A 16109-nucleotide genomic window follows, 5' to 3' on the forward strand; every position below is an offset into this window, starting at 1 on the left:
CGCGAAAGGACATGGCCATAGGCCTCTCATTTATTTTGATGAGCGGCAAGCAAACATATTGTATAGCCTTACATTGTCTTGCAGGCGGGAATCCTCCGAAATTGATGTTGTGTACAGGTGTGTGATGGATTCAAATTTACAGGTAATAGTCAGTAGATGAGAAATGACCACCAGAGGCTAGCGCCTCATGCAAGTATAGCGCTCAAGATAAGAAGCTATCTCCTGCTCGAGCTTGCGCTATTCCAGGGAAGGTGTTGTCTGTCACTGTCAGCGTGGTTGTTCATTGCCGACTCTGAGAATGTTAACCAGTATGTTTGACCCGGAGACAGGTCTCCGTCCGGCCTTTTTTCCAGCCTCGGAACTAATTTAAAGAGCCGAAATGAAACTGTTTACTACATAGATAACGTCAAATGAAACGAACTGAACTCGACGTTTTAGAATTGAGTAGATGAGAAATGACCACCAGAGGCTAGCGCCTCATGCAAGTATAGCGCTCAAGATAAGAAGCTATCTCCTGCTCGAGCTTGCGCTATTCCTTTCGACCGCATATTTTCATCCAGCAAAGGGACCTGCGTCGCAGCAACTTAAACCACCTGTGACTCCCAGAGCAGTTGACGAGTTGATGACTGCTGGGAATCTTCGCCAGCTTCACGAGTTGCTCCACAATGCAAGGGACGTTGATTATAATTTGCTATAACTGCTAGTCGTGACTTGCGAATGGTCGTCGTCATCAGCATATAGAATCCCTAGCTTCTCATGGGCTGAACTATCTGCATCACTCTGAACTTGTTTACAGATCGCGAGGTGAATGACAGACGTACAATTCGCTTCAACTCCTTAGTCCGAGCTGTCGATTTACCAGAAATTTACAACTCAATTTGTTTTGATTCGCCTCCGCGGCAACACTACGGTGCGCATGAGCGCATCTGTTTGGTGTCGCTCTAATAAGAAATGAAAGCGGCTGAGTGAATTTTTCAATTTCTGGTCAATTAACATGAACACAGCTGCGAGTGGAGCATCGTGTATGATCAACAGATTCGCAACTGTCCACACGCATAGAAAGGTCTACTATTTCAATCCCACACCGGTTTTACAGCTCAAATCTCCCATTTCGATCCCTTTAGAGTGTTGGAGGAAGGGAAATATTCTTCCAACGTGCAAAGCATTTCCTCCACAGCATCCAAGTACTCTTCAATATCTGAAGCCAGGTTTTCCTCAGACACTGGTGAAGGAAATTTCTCTCCAAAGTCCTGCAAGAATGCGTCCTCCTCTTCTGTGCTCAACCTACAGAGGGCTGTTAATCTCTATCATGAATGCAGTGGACGGCGACCTACGTCACACCCATCTGTTTTTGTCTGTGCCCTTGCTCTTCCTCCCATTTGGCGAGTTCTAGTATCAACCCCTTGCATTCTTCATATGTTTTTTCCATTATCTCCTTCTCGCTGTCAGAGAGTCCGCTAGAAAACAGCAGCTTAGATGGTATGCTTTGGCCCATGTTGCATCCTGGAAAATAGTCATTCAGACATTCCGCGAGCATACATGACTCTTGCGATGTCGCAAGGTAATAAACGTGCTGTATGGAATGAAGCTACGATGGACTCGACGTTGAAACCTGAGAAACATACCAAGATACACAGATTCTTGACCAGCGACATATAATGCATCCTGCCGCTTTCTTTGCTCCCAACGTAACCTTCAATCTTCTTCAGCTCCTTTGCCGTGAGCAGTGTCGCGTGAGAGCTAGGTTCCTTTGCGTAGTATTCCTGCCGTAATAGCGCAACTGAAGATCCCTCGACTGCATGGCTTCTGAAGGCGTCAGCCGTGGCTATGAGGTCCAGCAAATCAGGAATCTGCTCGAGAATGAAAGAAGGGCGAATGATGCTCCGGATCATGTACAACACAAGCGTATGCGGCACTTGTTCATCTCCAGATGTCGGCTCATTCTCTATGATCAGCGAGATGCGGTCTGTAGCTAGGTGTGAGACGTGCCCGAGCAACATATGTTGAAAGAGAAGTACCATATATTTCCCAGTGTTTGCTTAATGCGAATTCAATGGACGATGCCATCATGGATCTTGTGTGATGAGTACTGTGTATGGGTGGATGGTCCAAAGGATTAGCAGAGGAGCCGTAAGGGCAACCGTTATATAGGCGTTTTAAAACTGCGACCGCCCTGGCTTACTCAACACTCTCTCGCATCTACAATGGAAGACACATCACAAGACTCGTTGAAGGAAATGAAGCCGGAAAGACAAGCGAATCTGACTCGATTTTGCTCTACCGCGCGTACATAATCATGAGGACTGACGCATAATTTGATAATACCCACAGATAACGCTGTGTCTCTCTGCCGACCGTGCATCTCCAAATCATTAGTTTGCCCACCTTGGACTTCCTTGGACCAAAAGATCAATCCCTGTTAAAACCCACAAGAGGCAGGTCGACAGAGATAAAGTTGGATAGTGAGACTCTTGGGAAATCAAGAGCTGTAGATAGCGTATCGTTACATAAACAACGCAATGCACAACTCGCATTTGATTTTCGTCCGCTGAACTTTGGACATGTCCAGAACGGTTAGAATCGCGCGAAATATGATGAATTTGGAAGCAACATATTTCACAACAGGACACTCACTCCTGCATCAGGAAATCATGAGTTTACTTTGCCCAACTTATATCAAACTTTTTTACACAAAGTGTACGTGGTAGCGGGGAAGCGACACAACAGCAGGCACAAAATTGAGACAAGGAAGGCAAGCAGACTGGAATGTCCGGTGGCAGTGCCTTGAGACATTGTCCTAGTTGATCTTTATCTTTGAGGTGTTGCTGCATGAAAGTTTTGTGGATCACGAATTACGAAGCTTGGCTGGGGGGATGAATGACTTAAGTTGAAGTTCACACTATTCCATTCAATTTTCACGTCGATGTTCGACCAAACAAACATTGCTTGACATTCCACCAACTAAATAGGCTTGTAGATTCGCAGTGTTCGATCATTAAGCTTTTTAAGAGTATTTAGTACTATTTAGCGTAACCCTGCGCTTGTATACTGTTGTTTGAGTTATTCACATAACCCACCCTATCAATTTTGACCTCGAGTTATCCACCTAGTTATTCACGTGAATAACTAGGTGGATATCCACGCAGGTGGATAACTCGGTGGATTTCCACGGTACACTAAAGCAGAGGGTGTGCAAGACAAGAGGATCCGACGATGAAAGAAAATGATGAACAACAATGAGATGACGAGGAGAGTGACAGTACAGGAGATGAGCATGAGGGGAAGCTAGTGCTGTAGACAGCCCTTCTCGTTTCTATACATTCGTTAGACTAGACAACACAATGAACAGCTCCACTTACTTTGAGGAATACGTCAAAACTGCCAAGATTGTTGTATTAGGTTTGCCGTCCGAGAGGGAGCCTTGTCTCACGGCTAATGATGGCGTCAGCTGCAGATATCAAGCAGACTGCTGATGAGCAGGTAAATGAATATCCCACTAATTTTCATATTGATCGCACATGACACGACAATACGTGGGAGCTTACAGTGTGTTGCATATCAAACTGCAGTGAGAATGTTTGAAAAATTCGGCCTCGCTGCCTTCACCGGGACTTTTGTATCTAAATGTGGTCAAGCGCAAGTCAAGCGCGCGGAAAGTATGACGCTACTTTGCCTAATTTGGATGCAAAAGCCCCAGTAAAGGCAGCGAGGCCGAATTTTTCAAAAATTCGCACTGCAGTTTCATATGTAACACACTGTAAAACAAACGACAGTCATTCAAACTTGACAGTAAACACGGTTCCTGCTGACAAAGTCCAGCCCTTTCCTCTAGTGTACCCGGGGCCCAAAAACCATTTGAGATTTCAATTTGGGTAGTCTCGATACCAGCCACCTTGTCACCGTGGGAAAAGGGAAGTAATATCCAAGTCAGCACCGCCAGTCACCCACTGGCGCCCTTCGTTCTCCTTCTTTTTTAAAAAATCCAGTTTCTGTCCTTTGCAGAGAAGTACTCTATGTAAGACATTACAATCTAGTCTAGGGGACTCCCAGTGTCCCTATCGCATCTCGAGTGCCCAAATGCCCTGCTGTGAGGCGTACCCCCAGCAGTCCGCCGTTCCCACCAGCCGTTTTAGATGGACCACCCGGTGTTGATGAGATGACTCTATGTATGCGTGCGTTTATATGTATAACTATGGTGGCATTTATTGAACGTGTACTCCGTCGCATATATTGATCAGGTACAGGAATCGGTGGGTGGGTAAACGAGGGTTTGGATGAATGGTCAGATGAACATTAATGACCATTACAGGGACGTTGACTTGCACCGCTTCAGGAGATTCCGTGTAGACGAGTAGAGGTTGTACAGTTTTCGAATGAATAGAGGAGAGGAGAGAAGGTTGGTGTTACAGGTGATATGTTCATGCGTTTGATACAGCGTTCGGGGGTTATGTTCATGGCCGTTCTATCTAGGGGAAAGGAAGTATTGTGTCAGTCCGGGGGCTTGCGAGGGAGCGGGATTTCACCGCCTTCGTTCTCCTTTTTGCGGTCACCTACCCTTCTCTCTCAGCCTCTCGCCCTTCACTCCTGCAGCTGCATGTGACCTATCCTCCCTGGCTCACAGCATGTGGAGCCACCCTGTCCTATGTTTACACAGCTATTCCTAGCCTTAGCCATTCCCCCCGCCTTCTATTCACTTCAGTTCATATTACTCCCTTTCACAGCAGTCGCCCCTTCCCCAGGCTCTCCTTGACTATAGCCCACGTCTGTGAAGGTAGAGAACAACACATCGCACGTTATCCCTACATCATGGCTGATGACCCTGTGGCTGCTGGGTGCTTGTTCCTGCACACTCCACAGTTTGCCTTATCAGAGTGTGTGGCTGAGAACCAGGTGTATAAGCAGCCTGTCACAGCGCCGCTGCCAATGCCCCTGTCCGTCTTATATACTCATCTGAAGTAAAGAAATTTCAACTGTTGTATCCTCCACCACAGCCCCAGGACACAGATCCTTCAGCAGTACAGCAGCAGCTTGCTCTCCTCATATCCCCAAGGCTCATCTCACCCATCCTATAGGGAGCAATGCACGTTCTTACCCACTGCGAATCAGCCAAGTTCATGGTGACATTCCCTTACGTAATGGCATTTGGTTTGTGCGTGTTGTACTTGCCCCTGTTTGTTTGGTTGATTTATTGTTTGATCTTCTTTTTCCACCCACCCATCCATCCATCCATCCACCTATCCATCCAACAGATGCTCAGGACTTGAAGCCCATTTTATGGTACGTCACTCTACTTATCCCAACGCCTAACATACGCCTTCCTTTACTATCCTGTCCCCTGCAATCTGCACCTCCAGAAGTCAATGGCTTGATCACAGGGCAGCACTTGATGTACTGTGACCGATTTGTCACGTTTTCCCATGGGATGTGTGACCTGCTGACTTCTGTGGGGTGGTGATTGTAGAGGGCCGGAGGTGCAGTGCTCCCTCTGCCTTGTACAAGGCAGGATGCTCTGGGGCTATAATGCCTTGGGGGGGATTAGCTGCCAGGGCTACTACGGCTATAATCACCTTGGTAATAGGCATGCATTGCATCACGACGAAGGTATTGCGCACTCTGAATTTGCAGACAAGGTCAGGCTCACCTTTTTGGTTGCATAATTATGTTGCCAACTGCTCCTCCCTGTAGAATATGATGCCCTGTACTCTTGGGCTTAGTACCAGCTGTGATCCATGATATCAATGTACTTCGCCTATCTATGTAGTATGTTTGTTGTGTTTTGTCCCTGTTCCCAACCACCTAGCATACGCCTCTTGGAATTCGGAGGTGCATCTGGCTTATGCTGGACTGATGCCAGGTGGGGTGCGCCCAACATCCTGTACAGGGGAGGGTAAAATTCTGAGACGAGCTGTATTTCCTGGGAGGGTACACCTTTGGCTACTGAACCTGCAGTTGTTCGCGCAGAAAAACAGGTTTTGTTAGGCCTGTATAGTAAGCAAGAGTGATCCTGACAGAGCCCTGTGCAGCCAACTCGCGTTCTGGACCCTAACCCCAACTTCTTATTCTATTATGTGTGGGTGTATGGATGGTTGATGTTGGCCGAGTGCCACATCACTTAGGGCAGCCAATTTCTTGCTTGACAGACCGCAGTGCTAGCTGATTTTCTCATACATTACAAATTTGTGACAGTGAACAATTGTCTGAGTCCGGTCAAGTCTGACCCCCAGTGAAAATCGACAAGAATCAGGCCGATACGTGAAGATAGACGTCTAAGCACAAATTGAGGTAGATACAAATCTAAGAAATTCGAGACAGCAAAACTCTGATTTTGTGCAAAGCACAGGTAATCTTTGCAAAGGTAAAAATGCAAGAACATGATTGTAGTTTGCAGTGAGCGCTTTGCGTCTGCGCGGCTTATGCAACTCAAATTATTGTGTTTACATACATCTTATCATATTGCAACCCGTTTACACACGCTGCCCAAAAAATCACAAGTCCCTGTCTAACACTATATGGACCTCGAAGCCGGCATACATCGACTCGGACTACACGACAATATCGTCATATACGTCTGTGACTGTGAAGTCTGCCTCTGAAAGAACTTCGGAAAATCCAAGACAGTCAAACGCACGACATACTACACTCATCGCTCTAGCAGAATTACCCAACAACATCCCCTTCCATGTCCTTTTTCCGAGCCTTCTGTTGTCCCACAGCCGCAACCTGCAGTTCCCATTGTGCCTGTACCCTCGTCAAGCAAACAACCGCTTGAAACGGACAAGGACAAGGGCCAACAAACCATATCCATCAAGAAGCCGTGCAGAGTTGGACGAGGATAGGGTTGAGCACAGGTGAACCCGCGGGTCTCTGAAGCCACGCCGCACCCGCTACGGTACCGGTCTACACTGATCCGCCAATTCTGCGGGTATGAACAGTGTTTGTGGTATACCGTGGTTCGTTCACAGACCTGCGGGTTGTATGGTATTTGAGAGAGACCTTTGTATAGTACATGCATGCAGGTCCTCTTCGTTGTCAGATTTCGTCACTGTGTCAACATCAATTACCGTTGGTTCGGGCGACTCGGATGATGATGACAACGAGTGTGTCTTTTTGAGAGTAAGACGGTTTTGACTCTCTTCAAAGGGCCGGTAAGCACATCCACACTCTTCTTGACTGCCTGGCCGACAGACTTCAGAGACGATGCTATCGAAGACGATTTTGACGAGTATGATTTGAAATCAGCATAACTGGTGCCGTCAATTGTCACTCTAAATCGACATTGCTACTCGATGGACCTGCGGTCGAAGCATAGATGGTGACAGCTCCGACCTGGGAGGTCCTTTGTAAGTAATGAATTTTTGACCCTCGCACCCTCGGACAAGCTGAGGGATCTACACCCGTCCAACACCGTAAACCACCGCGGGTGAGCATGGTGTAGGTGCGGGCCTGCATAATCCACACGGTACCTGTACCCGCCACACCCGTTAGCGATACACCACGGTTTTACCCGTACCCATGCCCTACCCTAGAGGAGGACTTTTAGCAAGGTAAGCTACTAATATGCCTACTCGTTATGATCACTGTAAGTTTTAGTTGTCTGGATACTGTTCTCTGTATTGATATATTAATCTAGGGACAGCCTTGTCTTGAAACCTCGACCTCGACCTATCCCAAAAGTGACCCCGGCGCCCACATCTGATGCCAACACCAACTCACCGGCAGTTACAGTCCCTTCCAACGACTCAACACCTACGCCATCCTTAGTGACCCCAACTAACCCCGACTCTGATGCAGCATCACTCTCGGTCAGGACAGAGGTGCTTATACCTGCGCCCGCTAAGAAGAAGGCTCGTCGACCAAGTGTGAAACCGATGCGTATTGGCACAAAAGTAACGCCTGGGTATGTCTCAGTTGATAGTATTTTCTGATCTGTTTTTGTAGAAATCTGTGTGCGCAGACACCAAGCCGATGATTCGTTGTATTCATGTTGTCATCTAACAGTACAAGCTCAATGCAAGAAGAGACTAATGGGACGAGAAATAGAATCAGCCACAACATGGCGAAGCACATTACAAGGGACCACCGCGCTATTCCTGAAACACTGACTTGCATGCGGGACACCATGTATCTACAGCAAGGCCGACATGTGGATTTAGTATCCTGTAGGAGATGCAACTTAGTGCCTACTCACCTTAGTGCGCGCAAGTGACCACCCCCTGGTCGACGCACTCACAAAGCAGCGTCCAAAGCGCCAACTCCGAAGGAAATGCCTCACAGACTCGAACTGGCGCTTAATGGTCTTGAGAAATAGGTGAACAAGGTAGCTTTCATCCTTGGTACTTGTCTCCTTGTTACTGGCTCCCACGACAAGAGTCTTCGGGTGTGAGATCTGGACACAGGGAAACAAGTGGGCAGCCCGGAGTAGTAGCTCGAATCTGTGTAGCCGACAATAATGAGGTGCATGTGTTGGAAATCAATCCGTCAACATAGTAGTACTATTGGTTACCACTTGCTCGTGCACACCACATTTCGTGCAGTCACATAATTGTAACGGAAAGTCACGGTGTAGTCACATTGGCCGATTTCGCAGTCCGCTCGACACGCTGTGGATTAGACATTAGGAAGATATATGCCAGTGTACCAGTAGCTAGTATGTAGTAATCTAATTGAATATGTATTGCGGATTGCCGGAGTAATATGAACTGTGACTATTAGGATGCCCAGACAGCAATGGCTGTGATACGACAGGGGTGGTTGTTGAGAGTACAGCGGGGCCAGCTTGAACATGATGTGACCGGTTTGGATACATAACGGGGAGACTCGGAAATCCTTGCATTTGCGGAAACAAAGGTGGTTGTGGGTGGAACATATTGTTGGCTGCCGTGGGGAGAGAAGTACTGGCTGAAGGTGTTGAGCTTTCACTCGAAGTCAGGTTGGTAATGGCAACAGGCCTGCCGGTGCGTCGTTTCGAACCATATAGCGCTGAAAATCGAGGGTTATCTGCAAGAGCTGCGCGAGTGTCAGGATCTTCCAAGTGAGCTTTGATCCGTGCTGAAAGATCAGCAATTTTTCCATCTCTTGAGAGTCCAAGTGCTCCAGCGAGTGCTTCCAGATCTTCTTTCCGTTTATATGATGTGAAGGGACTGTCAAATGTTCTTGTCGTGATGCTGTTGACCATCTCCAGTATTTGAGCGCGGAGTTTTCGAGGATGTAAAGGGGTTGCTGAATTCGAGTTATGGTGGCACCAGTCCACCAGTACTCTTTCTTGGGATTCGTTGAGGAACGAGCGTCGAGTATGGTGTTTGCCTGCCGCACGATCTCGCAGTCGGTGGGGTTACCTGAAGGAAAATTGAGTTGCAACAAAATTGTTGAGGGAGTGCTTACATTGTGAGCTATGGCAGCACTGCGAAAACTGGCATGAACACCAGTCAAGGTATCACGGATGGCAGCCTGAATGCAAGCTTCTTTGGTGGGATCTCGGGGACCTTTCTGCTTCCCACCGACTCGAGTGCGCGCCATCCGTGCAGCGAGTAGACGCGTCGAGACGCGTTGCCACTAACGCGTTGAGTTAAAACTCCGCTGCGGCAGCGGACGGCAGGTGACAATGGAAGTGACAAAAGCCTTTGTCACAACCAAACATCTATCTCTCTTGTTTCTTGTCCAAATGCATATGTCTAAGCTCGTAAGACGTTATTGTGTATTATTATTTAAAATAGATGTAGTAGTTTGAACATTTTGTAGTAGGAAAAGTGTTGTTTTTGAGGGATGCACGAAATGTGGTGTGCACGAGCAAGTGGTAACCAATAGTATAGATGTTCCTTTTGTTTGGTGTCGCGTTCACTACCTTCAACGTACTTACTATATATGGTGACTCCGCTCAGGATACATTCGTTCGTCTCGTTTTCCCTTCTTCCCCCAGTCTGTTCATACTCGACTGGGGTAAGTCTCACTATACAATACTCACATTCCTTACTGACGTAGTACAGGACTTACGAAGTCATTGTCTCTTTAGGTACATACTATTCAGTCTGTTCATACTCGACTGGGGACTTACGAAGTCCTTGTCTCTTTAGACGTGTGACGTCTTTTAGCATGCACGTGAGTCACATTTAAATTCACCGGTGCACTTTTCGCCATTCGTAGCCATAGCCCGAGGCAGTCTAATGGTACACGATCAATTGCATCCTTCGACCCCACAAATCGTCCATCAAACTCTGCATCAAAGTGATCATGAAGCAACTGCCTGATTTTGTCTCCGATGAATTCAGCATTGTTGATTGCGTAAAGATAGAGAAATATTACAAAGCTTACCGCTTCACCAAGGTGCCTTGGTTGGCTAACCTTTGACGAACTTGTGTAAAACCCCACTTCCCAGCGAGGTCATGGCATTTGGCATCGACGACAGTTTGCACTCGCTCTTCGGCTGTGGTGCTGACATTTTTCCGTATGCTCTCGATACCCCGGTCGCTTTCTGATGTCAAAAAGGTTGTGCCGTCTTTGTGACTTCCCCTCAGTACCTGAGACACGTCAAAATACAATGTACTCACTTGATTTGAAGACCGAATTCCTTTTCAATGTGAACTATTTGCTCGTCTGCAGTCAAGCCAGACCAATTCTTCTCTCGGCTATATTGCTGGAATGCAGCACGAAGAGCATTGTCTTCGGGATCTGTCGAAATCCAGTTTGTCGGCTGAAGTGCCGTGCAATGTTACCAAAGAGCAAGTCATTTTGTACAACATACAGTGCTTTGTACCCCACTGCCCCACTGGTTATTGCCTTCAGCATCTGGTATACTAGGGGCCGGCGGTGCCGACACAGACCTTGCGGAGCTTTAAATCCTTTTATCGCGGACTGCCTTTGGGCCAAACTATTTATTGACATTAATCGAAGTTTATTTCCAGTATTCAGTCTGTCAGATCTCGTCGATGTTCGCGTTCTAAGTCAAGCGTATCTATGCAGACCGCCGAACATCCTACATATCGTGCAGATCGCTGAATGTCCTACACACATCGAATAACTATCTTGAAAAAGCATTTTACATCCCGGTGTACACGTATTTGACTATTCAGGGTGATCTTATGTTGAATGTCAATTATCTATGAAATGGTGATGCTTCAGTGCCGATACCTTCTTGAATCTGGATGTCTGTTTGGGCAATCGAGACATGCACATGAATGGTGCCATGATTTTGCACCTCTATGGCTGTTTCAAAGAATCCGACGACCACCATGCATTGGTAGCTATAGAGGACTACAGGTCACACAATTTCGACAATGCATGCTTGTATAGAATGCAATTCCCATCAGTGTCACCTCCATGATCGTAACACAACAATGAACAAGGGCCGCACGTAACCCATAATCCCTTGTACTTTTCGCCTTTGGCCAATATTCAATCATCACCGTAGTACATTCCCCCCTCGACCGTAACAAAACATCCGAGACTTACATAATCATTGCGACATGGCCTAATAGGAACTTTGGGGTAAATGCATAATAAGGACTCCCCTTCGGTCGGCTCTACGACAATATGATATTGTGTTTACAGTAGCAACTCAGGAGATACTATATCAGCGTCGTCTCTGAAAATAGATAGTGTCTCGTCGCGTTCTCACGTTCGACAACAGCGTGCACAATCGACCATGAGCGAAGGGATCGGTCCGAAGGTCGAGCACGGTTTGCTTTAGCGTCAAACCTTGACATCCATTTAATGTAGCTGCATTCACTGTCCATGGCGAACGGTTTGTGTGTAATGCGGGGGATGCAGTGGCTTTCAAATGTATTGAGAAGTTAGAGATTGGTTGAGGAAGCGACGATGCAGCACGACGACGTGCACACGCGCGTTTATGCCCAATCCCATTTCTACCGAGAGGTTACATACTCCAGGATGGGTTAACATTGCAAGATAGTTGAGTGTGTATTCTGGTGCGTTCAATCAAGTCTGCTCAGGTTCTTTCAGGCTGTCTGAACTAAAATAAGATCCTACATGGCTTCGTCAGTGAAATGTGTGATTGATATCACTTTTGATACTTACAAAAATCGCCTGGCAAGTCATCTGGAATTTTGTCACTGAAAATCCATCAAGATTCAACATAGACGTTGAGAGGGGAAAGGAATGCACGATCGAGACAACTTTCAGCGTCTTCGAAAATTGCTGGGAGGGGGACGTCAATGGTGTCGTCGAAGTTTGTGGTCCAACAACACCGTGAAATGAAGCAGAGGTCTCCATAGTCACTACTGAGCACAGAGCCGTAAAAAAAAAACAGAACATGAACGTTAAGAGGAGACAGAACGCAACAACGCAGCATGACATGGTGGGCACAACAGTGCCCGAGCCGCCGGTATCTCGTGCTTAATACATTATTTGTATCACTACACCTTCTCGAACCAAACCTCAGCTCAGTCTTTCACAGTCGTGTGCGTTAGCTCCCTCTCCGTTACTCGGCCCGCCAGCCCGACCAAGCCAAATCCAAGAACCTTTCCATCTTCCACAACGAATTCTGCTGTAACCTCAGATGACCCTATCTCCGATGTCTCAAAGGGTGTAGCATCGCGCCCATATCCTTCTGGGAACAACGAGGTGTACTGAGCCACGAACGTATTTCCGGACCGGTGCACACCTCGAATATGAGATGACCATATGCGAGGCCATGCTGCGAACAGCTGAACCGGCTGGGGGAGCAACCGACTTTCCTGCATCCACCGCAGCAAAGTCGGAGATCACATCTTGACAACACGAGGAACTGCCAGAAGGACTGCAAAAAGTGATGGCGCCGTATCCAGCGTTGGTGTATGTGCCTGTGAACTCTTCAAGTGCAAGTTCCAAGTCAACGACATTTTCGTTTTTAGGCGTGATTGGTTTCTTCTCCGACATGTCGGGTTTACTGAAACAGTGATAAGTGAGCAAAGGGAAGGGATTTGGCAACGAAAACAATGAACATCGGTGGTGATGGTTTTGACCGCAGATTCAGAGTTACATCGATTATACTGTTGGAGATATTCATCACAGGTGTTGCATGATCGCCGCTGTTGGCAAAAACGACGACCCTAATATCGTCATTTGGAAGGAATGAGGCTCGTGTAGAGAATCCCGGAAGCCCCCCTGTGTGGTGTACGATCTGATGTTCCGGCATCAGTCATCATGCACAATAACAGATGAAACATTGGTTACATCGTGGCCTAGGTACGAGTTTCTACCCCAACCCATCCCATACCCCTGAATCGAGAACTCGGGATCAGCTGAGGCGCCGACGATTATGGAATACGACTGCGATGCGTTTCCATACACAGACAGCAGTATGACTGTGATATTGTTGTGCACGCCCTTGTTAAGCCACAATGCAACCCATTTCGACTGGATGGTAACAAATGTCTTCAGTTGGTAAATAGAAAGAAGGAAAAAACACCTACCATATCTACGGCACTCGAAATCACGCCGCCTGCACCGGCCATCAAAGTCACGATCTCTTCTGTGAAACACTGAGGTATGAGTCTACCGCTGTTAGTCCATCCTTGGGTGAATCTGCCAGTCTTCCCAGCCTTTGCGGGTGAAAAGGTAGAAGAGGTCATTCCTAGTGGCGTGAAGATTCGATCCTCTACAAAAGAGGTGTATGTTTGTGCGGAGTAAGTTTCAATGATATGCGGCCGTCGTGAGCATCTATTCGTAGATTAAGAAGATGCATTTAGCGCCTTTGCTGAGGCTGCGTTACCCTGTTGTTGTACGACCGCTGCTTCCGAAGTTCAAAAGCTGGTCTTAGATGGCGCATCCACAAGACATCATCTTTCGGACTGCCGTGTGGTCCATACGAGTAGTCATGGCTAGCTCAGGCTCAATAAAATCTTGTGCTGGAGCGTTGAAGAATTTGAGTCAAGCCTACCAAGCAAGGCCAGACACATGAGAGAGGATGTCCGCCATATTTGCTTTCTCTGACGCCCAGTCGTCCATCAATTGCCATTCTCCCGAAAGGATATCTTTTACCAAGGTATGCCAATTAAATTCCGACAGAGCGGGGGGAAGCGGTGTGATGTTTATTCCATGTTCATAGTCGTCCATCAAAATTCCAAGAGCGCTCACACAGAAAGCCTTGGACACAGATGCCATGTGGAACAATGTCTGGAAATTGCAGTTTCCGTGTTCATGTAAGAAGAAACTTGAGCAGTTCGCACGCCTTTTGTTGTCTTGTCCCTGTCTTCTGTCATGTTTCCCCATGAACGAAATTCCGGTTCGCCGTACCTCGGAACGACTGCGACAGATAGTCCAGTGATGTTCCAAATATCGAGGATCTCTTGGATAGAGTTGGAGAGCCCTGAGGCGATAACCTGGCCATTGTTTACCCAGGCAGAATCAGCTAAGAACGATAGCTGGGAAAGATGGGTGAATGTCTGGCTCAAGAAGACTAATGCTACACTCAGCAGTTTAGCCATGGTGTTGAGAAGAGGGTAGCAGAGTGGTCACTCAGTGACCAGCCTTGCGCTCGAACGAGACTAGAATAACAAACAACGTGAGAGCGAACTGCGGAAACAAAAGAAAAGATCTAAGAGGCCTAGTACCAGCTTATAATCATCTTCTTCCCTACCGTCTTGACTCGAAGCCTTTCAACGATGTGCGGTACCTGAGCGTAACTCATGAAGATGCCTTGTGCATTTGTGCCCATTCCACGTATGTGTATATCACTGTCCCAAAACTCGTGTAGCCAAGATAAGAAACCTATGATCAGCTGATCTTCCGCTCGGGACGGTCTCGAAGTTCAGGCACGGTCTAAATTGGCCTGGAAACTGTTGAAGTTACTGAGGTGCCAGTGAAGAATGCCGAAATGAACTTCAACAATCGCACTGTTGGTGACATTCTCTGCATGAGAAGGTTCGACGAGGTGTCCATCGTGATACGAGGGAAGAGGATCTGCTTGAAAAGTATACTTCAACTCGTCAAGTTCTCCCACAAGCTCTCCCGCAATAGGCCAGCTCCGAGTTTCTTTGTCCAATTGAGGGGAGCCTTCGGGGCTCTGACCGTGTGGGGAATCAGGAACGATTTTATTTTACTTTTAAGTGAGCAGAACGAGTAATGGTAAACAATTCAGTCAAAGACATTCCTAACCATACGAATCATCTTACCCGTAACATCTTCGACAATCATATTTTTATGCTCCTTGGCAGTCTCGACTTGGTTGTGCAGAGCATCCTAAATGGATGTTCACGCGTCAAAGTCCATACCGAGTTCGTGGTCAGCAGGACGTGTAAGGTGAAACTGGTATTTAGCTTTGGCAAGAGGACTGGTCTCTTTTTTAATATGATTACCAGCCGCTCCACATTTAAGTCGGAGGGGAGAAACACGGCCAGCCAAGATGCCTATGGAAGGAGATTGGCCCGCTTGATTAGGGGACCTCGAACACGTTGTTGGTATGCTGCGAAGCAGTAGAATCTAGCACACCATGAGAAGCTAGATAATTGGGCTCGTGAAGTTTTCGAGCATGATAAGCATGCGCATCAAACGAGATGATGGTTAGGAGACAAAAAACAACTGATTTCCTGGTATTGCCCTGCGGCTCAGACGTGTGGCCCTGCAGCTGCGAAATATTGCTTGATGACATGAAGGTTGAAAACAGAATGCGAATTCAGTCGCCGCAACAATAAATAAATAACAGTCAACGACTGAGCAAGGTCCACGTCGGCAACGCCGACCCCTAGTTGCGCAGTGTTATCGTGCGTAACTCACCTGTGACATATCGGAGTTGTTGCTCTAGGATAAATATAGCGGACTGTGAAAAATGCACGCGGCATAACGGCAAATAGAACCGTCACTAAAGATCATAGGTCAGATGCAAAGATTTTAACATTCTTCCTTTACATCATAGACTGTGTAGAGTAATTCCGTCATTCGGAACCACGGCAGTTCCTATGGACCAAGGAAGCGCTAACGATATTGGACCACAGCCGAGGTAAATCTTTCGGTTCCGCATCTCCTTGTCTCCTCCTCCGCTCAATATCGCATTTCCACTCCTTGAGTACCATCCATCCTTCCGATCATGTTAAGCTTGCCTCCTAGCATGGATGTCCTTATCGCTGACTCCAACAGCCCTCATGGTCGTGATACCATCAGCATTGGATCTGAGTCTA

General features: G+C 47.2%; 4 protein-coding genes across 4 annotated transcripts; 1 reads left to right on the forward strand and 3 right to left on the reverse strand.

Annotated features, from left to right (window-relative positions):
- Positions 1 to 1097: 1097 nt before the first annotated feature.
- On the reverse strand, positions 1098 to 2000 carry DFJ58DRAFT_663501 (uncharacterized protein; the record flags this gene model as incomplete). Its single annotated transcript, XM_041382372.1, has 3 exons — positions 1098 to 1278; positions 1335 to 1573; positions 1626 to 2000. The coding sequence occupies 3 exons, from the start codon at positions 1998 to 2000 to the stop codon at positions 1098 to 1100; spliced, it is 795 nt and encodes a 264-aa protein (XP_041241593.1).
- A 5570-nt stretch (positions 2001 to 7570) lies between these two features.
- Positions 7571 to 7969, forward strand: DFJ58DRAFT_730312 (uncharacterized protein; the record flags this gene model as incomplete). Its single annotated transcript, XM_041385875.1, has 4 exons — positions 7571 to 7579; positions 7631 to 7673; positions 7726 to 7897; positions 7939 to 7969. 4 exons carry the CDS (start codon positions 7571 to 7573, stop codon positions 7967 to 7969), a joined length of 255 nt encoding a protein of 84 aa, XP_041241594.1.
- A 992-nt stretch (positions 7970 to 8961) lies between these two features.
- DFJ58DRAFT_798468 (uncharacterized protein) lies at positions 8962 to 9540 on the reverse strand (the record flags this gene model as incomplete). Its single annotated transcript, XM_041390681.1, has 1 exon — positions 8962 to 9540. A coding segment is annotated over exon 1 (486 nt), but the record flags the coding sequence as incomplete, so codon positions are not given.
- A 2855-nt stretch (positions 9541 to 12395) lies between these two features.
- DFJ58DRAFT_892027 (beta-lactamase/transpeptidase-like protein) lies at positions 12396 to 14632 on the reverse strand (the record flags this gene model as incomplete). Its single annotated transcript, XM_041394770.1, has 8 exons — positions 14163 to 14632; positions 13874 to 14109; positions 13719 to 13814; positions 13407 to 13653; positions 13168 to 13350; positions 12957 to 13114; positions 12700 to 12880; positions 12396 to 12668 (listed from the first exon to the last, which is right to left on the reverse strand). The coding sequence occupies exons 1-8, from the start codon at positions 14418 to 14420 to the stop codon at positions 12396 to 12398; spliced, it is 1632 nt and encodes a 543-aa protein (XP_041241596.1). The 5' UTR covers positions 14421 to 14632.
- Between the last annotated feature and the right edge of the window lie 1477 nt (positions 14633 to 16109).

Source organism: Suillus subalutaceus, assembly GCF_016647625.1.
Source record: "Suillus subalutaceus strain FC151 chromosome Unknown DFJ58scaffold_87, whole genome shotgun sequence".
Lineage (NCBI taxonomy): Eukaryota > Fungi > Basidiomycota > Agaricomycetes > Boletales > Suillaceae > Suillus > Suillus subalutaceus.